We start from the raw sequence: 8,050 nt of genomic DNA, 5'->3' as shown, positions 1-8,050 counted from the left end.
GGAGGGGAGGAAGGAAAGGGGGGGCACCGCCCCCCTCTCCTTGTCCTATTCGGACTGGGGGAGAGGGGCGTGCGGCCCTGCCCTGGCCTCCTCTCCTCTCTTCCACCTAGGCCCACTAAGGCCCATTAAGTTACCAGGGGGTTCCGGTAACCTCCCGGTACTCCGGAAAAATCCCGATTTCACCCGGAACACTTCCGATATCCAAACATAGGCTTCCAATATATCAATCTTTATGTCTCGACCATTTCGAGACTCCTCGTTATGGCCGTGATCACATCCGGGACTCCGAACAACCTTCGGTACATCAAAACATATAAACTCATAATATAACTGTCATCGTAACGTTAAGCGTGCGGACCCTACGGGTTCGAGAACTATGTAGACATGACCGAGACACCTCTCCGGTCAATAACCAATAGCGGAACCTGGATGCTCATATTGGCTCCCACATATTCTACGAAGATCTTTATCGGTCAGACCGCATAACAACATACGTTGTTCCCTTTGTCATCGGTATGTTACTTGCCCGAGATTCGATCGTCGGTATCTCGATACCTAGTTCAATCTCGTTACCGGCAAGTCTCTTTACTCGTTCCGTAATACATCATCCCGCAACTAACTCATTAGTTACAATGCTTGCAAGGCTTATAGTGATGTGCATTACTGAGTGGGCCCAGAGATACCTCTCCGACAATCGGAGTGACAAATCCTAATCTCGAAATACGCCAACCCAACAAGTACCTTTGGAAGCACCTGTAGAGCACCTTTATAATCACCCAGTTACGTTGTGACGTTTGGTAGCACACAAAGTGTTCCTCCGGTAAACGGGAGTTGCATAATCTCATAGTCATAGGAACATGTATAAGTCATGAAGAAAGCAATAGCAACATACTAAACGATCGAGTGCTAAGCTAACGGAATGGGTCAAGTCAATCACATCATTCTCCTAATGATGTGATCCCGTTAATCAAATGACAACTCATGTCTATGGCTAGGAAACATAACCATCTTTGATTAACGAGCTAGTCAAGTAGAGGCATACTAGTGACACTCTGTTTGTCTATGTATTCACACATGTATCAAGTTTCCAGTTAATACAATTATAGCATGAGTAATAAACATTTATCATGATATAAGGAAATAAATAATAACTTTATTATTGCCTCTAGGTCATATTTCCTTCATTTTCCCCGGCACTTCTCACTTCGTCCCCGACAATATCATCTCCTTCCATTGTCTTGTCGACCCATCCCTCCTTCCCGGTCGATTCTCTTTCTTGCCCGCGACTGAGGGTGCTACAATGCTATTTTCACCGACCTGATCTAACCATGACCACCCTTGCTCTTCTCAACTCTCCAACATGCATCCCCTTAGGTCTAAGATGTACAAGTTCTTCTCGGCATTGGTGTTTCCACTTGCAATCCTAAGCCATGTATCGTGAATTCCCTCCATTTCAGGTCCAACCTCTGCTCAACTTCACTCACGCCTTTGCTCCATGCTGTAACCATTTGCCTCAGCGTAATACCTCCTTATTGGTTTGTAAGATAGATAACCGTTCATGCCGAGCGGTGTGTAGCTGGTACCTTCAAACGCATATAGATCCCACATCACAAAGTTTGACTAAGGTTCGCAACAATCGCGGTTGTCCTGAGAATGTTTTGAAAAAGAGAGAAAGTGCATATTTTGACCCCCAACTTTTTCCCTAGTCTATTTTTCAATCCCAACTCCAATACAGTCTACATTACAACCTCGAACTCTTAAAACCGGCTAGGATTTAACCCTCCCCTCCCTGTTGGCCAGTTTCGACCCATTGACTATCCACTCAGCAAGCCATGCCACCTTAGGAAAACATTCACATTTTCTAGGAAAAAATGAAAAAAAATCCCCAAAATAAAAAATTGTAAAATAGAAGCTACAAAATCAAAATTTTAAGGAAATTTCAAATTTATGGAAAACCAAAAAATTGGGGTTGTTTTCTAAAAATTCTGAAAAATGTTCAAAATTCTGGACAAAATCTGGAAAATCAAAAAGTCCGGGGATATTTTGTGAAAATTCTGAATAAAAAATTGAAAATTCTGAAAAATTCGTAAAATAAAAAAGTTCAAAGAAAATTCCTGATGCTTAGCAATGTTTTCTTGATTTTACAGATATTTTTGAAATTTTATTTTGATTTTTTATTTATAATTTTTGATTTTACATATATTTCTAAAAAAAATTATTTTACAGATTTAGTTGTTTTTGCTGGAAGTTTTGTTTTTGTTTGCTGACATAGCTTGTAGACTGGATGGTCAACTGGGTTAAATCCAGTCAACGGGGAGGCGAGGATTGAATCCTGACAAAATTTAAGTTCGAGGTTGTAATGTGGATGGTATTGTACTTGGGGGTTGTAAATTAGACTAGGCCAAGAGTTAGAGGTTGAAATATGTTTTGTAGCACCTGGGTGCTCTGCCCCCCTATACGAAAAGTTAGTTCAAAAAAACACAGGGAAATTTGAAAAAAAATTGGTACCCAATTTACTTCCGTGTGAAATTTTGTGAAAAAACACCAGGAATCGTATTGGTGTCCAAATAATAATAATTCCTATGTATAGGAAAAAAGCTATTTTGATGGATTGTAGGCCGGACTTCATTCTCTTCGTCACGGATACATTTCCTTGTGTTTTTTCACGAAACTTCACACGGGAGTAGCTTGGGCACCTGGGTTTGATATCCCAAGACTTCAGTTTTTAAAAAAAAAATTGTGTTTTTCGAATTTTAAATTTGTATGGGGGGCGGGGGCGGCGGTGGTATTTCCCGTGTGCACTTCTCTCTTTCAAACAATGAATCTGAGTCCATCTATGGCAAAAATAACAATTTAATCTGAGTCTTTTGTTAGGAGAAGCCTGACAACAGTAATGCGGTAAGCAAAAGCGTTACGCCCAAAGAATGTGGACACAATAGTAGCTGAAACCCCCGCCCCCTATAAATTGCCGGGCCATCAGACCCCTGCTCCCAGACCACCCCCTCCGGTATAGACGTACAGCGCACATAGCAATGGGCGAGACAGCAGCGGACGAGCGCGGCCTCGCCGCCGCCCCCGGTAAACTGGAGGAGTCGTCGGAGGAGGAGAATTCCCCGATCGAGCAGGTGCGGCTAACGGTCCCCACTGTCGACGACCCGACGCTGCCGGTGTGGACGTTCCGGATGTGGAGCATCGGGCTCTTCTCCTGCTCGCTCCTGAGCTTCCTCAACCAGTTCTTCTCCTACCGGACGGAGCCGCTCGTCATCACCTCGTTGACTGTGCAAGTGGCGTCGCTGCCCATGGGCCACTTCCTGGCGCGCGTGCTGCCGCGCCGCAAGTTCCGGGCGCCGGCGCTGCTCGGCGGCTGGGAGTGGAGCCTCAACCCGGGGCCCTTCAACATGAAGGAGCACGTGCTCATCTCCATCTTCGCCAATGCCGGCTACGCCTTCGGCGGTGGCAACGCCTACGCCGTCATGATCGTCGACATCATCCGCGCCTTCTACGGCCGCTCCATCTCCTTCATCGCCGCCTGGCTCCTCATCATCACCACCCAGGTACGTAGTACTCCAGTTCATATATGCGTTGGTGTTCTTTCATGCTACTCTTTCTTACTTCTGCTCTGTGGGATCGAAATAAAATCGATCTAGGTGCTTGGGTACGGTTGGGCCGGGCTGATGCGCAAGTACGTGGTGGAGCCGGCGCACATGTGGTGGCCGAGCACGCTCGTCCAGGTCTCGCTCTTCCGGTGAGCACCTCTGACGATCACTATACCCACTCTACTCAAGTTCGTTTGGTCGCCTTCTTGCGTTATTACATTCTTTTTACCGATGTATGTATATATAGAGCGCGCATCCTTGATAGGGATGTAAACCACGCACCGTCTAAGCCTGTTTAAGCCCACTTATCAGTCTAACAGTTCAAGAATAAAGTTTTTCTTTCCTAGAAAAATGAACTATTGAGCTAACAAAAATAAATAAACGGGCTTTGCGGCGCTGTATATCGTGTCATTTAAATCTCTAATCTTTGATGGCTTGAGTTGGTTCGATTTTTGTTGGTTTTGCCACTAGATTTTGCATTTTGAAGACGGGCGAACATAGCAGATAGCACTGCCCCATTAAATTTATATACGAGTATCCGTTTCTCAACGATCAGCTGTGGTTCGTTCATTACTTGGTTTGTCTTCGAGTATAGAGAAACTTACTGACGGAGTCGACAGAGAAACCTACTAAAGCACGCATAGCTACAAATAGCTGCACTAAGTACGTATACTACAACTTGCCTTTTCCCCAGTTTGTCGATGAAGTCGATGGAGAAAGGTACGTACTGCCCCAAGGTAAACTGACAAGAACCACTAACAGAACCAAAAGCTGGGCCGAGCTAATATTTGTTAGTGTCAAGTGTGTTAACCATCTCCCCCGAGAAGAACAGGTCACTGTTTTTTTTCTACTAGAAACAAGTTGTGCACATAGTATTATCAGTAGCCGTCGCTTTGAACCAAGGTGTTAAAATTGGCTCGAAGCGGCAGGCCGTCATTAATTGAAGATACAAACGATGATGATGGAAAATAGCGGCAGAATCTATGGAGCGTAAGTATTGGATTTAGCTACCCACCGACATTGAGGGAATAGGCTTTCATCTGGCTTTGCATATAAAGCACCCCACCAAAGTACAATCCGCTGGCACAACGGTAAAAACATCCTCTCGAAATAGGCTTTCGTCCCGCTATATTAATATAGCAACCACCCGGTACAACAGTGAGTTCATCGCTGGAGCAAACAACATAATCACGCTTAAAATAGAAAACAAGAGAAAAAATGCCAGCAGCACCGGATCAACAAAAGCTACAGTATCCCACAATCGCTGGGCCCACCGGAGAATTCCACCGCACTCCTATGCCATCGAATTTCCGCGTACCAAGCAACACCTTTAAGAAGGACTGCGACGACGACGACGCTGCTGCGCGGACAAGTCCTAGAATTTCTCCCGGTACACGGAAGGGAATGGGAGAGAGGTACACCCGACGCCCTTCAAGAAGGGTGGCGCCCACAGGCGTCACCGCGTTGGTGCCGGCCAGACCTGACAGATATTTCTCCCGACCCCTCACACCCACAACCCAGGACCAACCGCCGGCTCCACCATGCCTACCGCCCACCAACATGCGCCAACACAGTCACGAGGACATCACCATTGTCTCGCCACGGCAAACGCTGCAAGGTCGGCCGGACCAAAACGAAGCCACCATAGACCGGGACCGGCAGTATCGCAGCTACGTGGGAGGGGACAACGTCCGCCGGCTCAGGCGGTAGCAGACCGGACGCAGGGGCAAGAGCACACCAGGCCAACTGCCCGGCCGAGCCCAAAACTGGCCCGCTAAGCTCCCGCCACCGTGCTGCAGCAGACGCAGCACAGTAGCCGCCGCCCCCATCGCCCGTAGCATGCCAGACCAGCTGGAAGCGACCCGCCGGAGTCCACAACGGCCCGCCCTGATCCAGATGGGGCTCAAAGGGCTCAGATCTGGGCTTGCAGGGTGCCGCCGGCCAACCCCCGCCGCCAGCCCCCACCAGCACTATCAGTATCCAACGGTTCACAATAATGAAACCACCACACATGTTTTTAATTGATCCACTCCAGATTATTAAACACCAAGCCATTATTAAATCACCACACATAATGTTTTTCAGTAAGCAACCAGATTCAGGATGTTGTAAGTGATAGCCATCGAATATAATTATCATGAAACCATGCCTCAGCATGTAGCACGACACTAACGACACCTGCATTGTTGTACCAGGGCCCTGCACGAGAAGGAAGAGTTCGCCAAGGGCTCGCGCCAAATCTCACGCTTCAAGTTCTTCCTGGTGGTGCTCATCTGCAGCTTCTCGTATTACGCCCTGCCAGGCTTCATCTTCCAGAGCCTGACGTCCATCGCATGGGTGTGCTGGGCGTTCCCCAAGTCGGTGACCGCGCAGCAGCTCGGCTCCGGCCTCAAAGGCCTGGGCCTCGGAGCCTTCACCCTCGACTGGGAGACCGTCGCCTCCTACCTCGGCAGCCCGCTCATCACGCCCTTCTTCGCCATCGCCAACATCTTCGTCGGCTACGTCTTCTTCGTCTGGGTGCTGGTGCCCACGGCGTACTGGGGCACCAACCTGTACCACGCCAAGACGTTCCCCCTCTTCTCCACGCAGCTCTTCATGTCCAACGGGACGGACTACGACATCGACGCCATTGTGAACAAGCAGTTCGAGCTCGACTATGACGCTTACAATGAGCTCGGCAGGGTCAACATCAGTACCTTCTTTGCTCTCGCTTACGGGCTCAGCTTCGCCACCATCGCTGCCACCATCTCGCACGTCGGCCTCTTCTACGGGAAGTAAGGGCTCTCCTCTCTGTGCGTACATGAATAAACAGACGCAGCCGTGATCACGTCTGGTATCGCAACTGAAATGGGACATGGACCAATGTGCAGGGAGATCTACCAGCGGTTCAGGGTTTCGCGGCGGGAGGATCCTGACATCCACACGAAGCTGATGAGGACGTACGAGGACATACCGGCGTGGTGGTTCTACTCGCTGACGGTGCTGTCGATGACAGTGGCCCTCATCCTCTGCACCGTCCTCATCGACCAGGTTCAGCTCCCATGGTGGGGCCTCGTCTTCGCCTGTGGCATGTCCTTCGTCTTCACCCTCCCCATAAGCATCATCACGGCAACCACGAACCAGGCAAGTAAATTTAAGAATCTACAGTGTAATCTCCTGCAATTTTGCAAGAAAACTGACAAAAGGCATTTGTAAATTGACGGACGGCAGTCGCCTGGTCTGAATGTCATCGCGGAGTACTCCATGGGGCTGATAAGGCCCGGCTATCCCATCGCCAATGTCTGCTTCAAGGTGTATGGTTACATGAGCATGTCACAGGCCGTCGCCTTCCTCGCAGACTTCAAGCTTGGCCACTACATGAAGATACCCCCCAGATCAATGTTCGTCGTTCAGGTAAAAGAGCCCCTCAATCTGACCACCTTCCAAAGCAGAGAGTTCAGTAACACATGTGTAAAGATGAAATTTACTGACCTTCACGCTCTGTTCACGCTCAGTTTGTCGGTACAATTGTGGCCGGCACAATCAACCTCAGCGTGGCATGGTGGCTGCTTGGCTCCGTCGAGAACATCTGCCATATCGAAAAGCTCTCGGCGAATAGCCCATGGACGTGCCCCAACGACCGGGTCTTCTTCGACGCGTCGGTCATCTGGGGCCTCGTTGGTCCACGGCGCATTTTCGGGCCGCTTGGCAACTACGCAGCCATCAACTACTTCTTCCTCATCGGCGCCGCGTCTCCGTTCGTCGTGTACATCTTCCACAGGATATTCCCCGACAAGAAATGGATACTGCTGATCAACCTGCCGGTGCTCATCAACGCGACGGCCAGCATGCCGCCGGCGACGGCCGTGAACTACAACTCGTGGCTGCTCGTCGGGACCATCTTCAACTTCTTTGTGTTCCGGTACCGGAAGAGGTGGTGGCAGCGGTACAACTACATCTTCTCCGCCGCGATGGACGCAGGGGTCGCCTTCATGGCGGTGCTGCTCTACTTCGCGCTCACAATGCAGAACCGGAGCATTGTTTGGTGGGGCACGGCCGGCGAGCACTGCCCTCTCGCCATATGCCCCACCGCTAAAGGGGTCGACCTGGGTCCGGAAAGTGTGTGCCCAGTGTTCTAAGCTAAATGTCTCTTCTTCCATGCCTCAAGATTGGTCATGAACTCATAATACTTTGCAATTGTGTTCGTGTCATTCTGTCACACCCCAAGCAATTCTGATTTGTTGGTAAAAGAAATTTTATCGAATCAAATATCGCATCAAAATTATTCAACCGCAAATAGTTCATGCCCGCATCGTACAGTAAGATACACATTTCGTAAAGAACGACCAAACTAAAATAGAACTGACATTTTCTTCCTTTCCATTTTTTGCAAAAAGAACTGGACATGATTTGACAAAAGGAAGACAAAAAAAATTGCAGGTGAAAAAAAAGAGACAATTTAAGGCGGACCGATC

General features: G+C 48.8%; 1 protein-coding gene across 1 annotated transcript; it reads left to right on the top strand.

The window, feature by feature from the left end:
• The first annotated feature begins 3,032 nt into the window (after positions 1-3,032).
• Positions 3,033-7,726, top strand: LOC123141668 (oligopeptide transporter 4-like). Its single transcript, XM_044560756.1, has 6 exons — positions 3,033-3,554; positions 3,648-3,745; positions 5,792-6,370; positions 6,467-6,719; positions 6,807-6,989; positions 7,091-7,726. The coding sequence occupies exons 1-6, from the start codon at positions 3,033-3,035 to the stop codon at positions 7,712-7,714; spliced, it is 2,259 nt and encodes a 752-aa protein (XP_044416691.1). The 3' UTR covers positions 7,715-7,726.
• Positions 7,727-8,050: the final 324 nt, after the last annotated feature.

Source organism: Triticum aestivum, chromosome 6D (genome assembly GCF_018294505.1).
Source record: "Triticum aestivum cultivar Chinese Spring chromosome 6D, IWGSC CS RefSeq v2.1, whole genome shotgun sequence".
NCBI lineage: Eukaryota > Viridiplantae > Streptophyta > Magnoliopsida > Poales > Poaceae > Triticum > Triticum aestivum.
Note: the sequence above shows the minus strand (reverse complement) of the source record. Positions and strands in the feature narration are given on the sequence as shown.

Excerpts from the sequence above, each read along its gene's own strand:
- LOC123141668 (XM_044560756.1), top strand. The coding sequence starts at position 3,033 with ATGGGCGAGACAGCAGCGGACGAGCGCGGCCTCGCCGCCGCCCCCGGT. Across the intron at positions 3,746-5,791 it reads GTCCAGGTCTCGCTCTTCCG|GGCCCTGCACGAGAAGGAAG; the intron begins GTGAGCACCTCT and ends TTGTTGTACCAG. Across the intron at positions 6,371-6,466 it reads GTCGGCCTCTTCTACGGGAA|GGAGATCTACCAGCGGTTCA; the intron begins GTAAGGGCTCTC and ends ACCAATGTGCAG.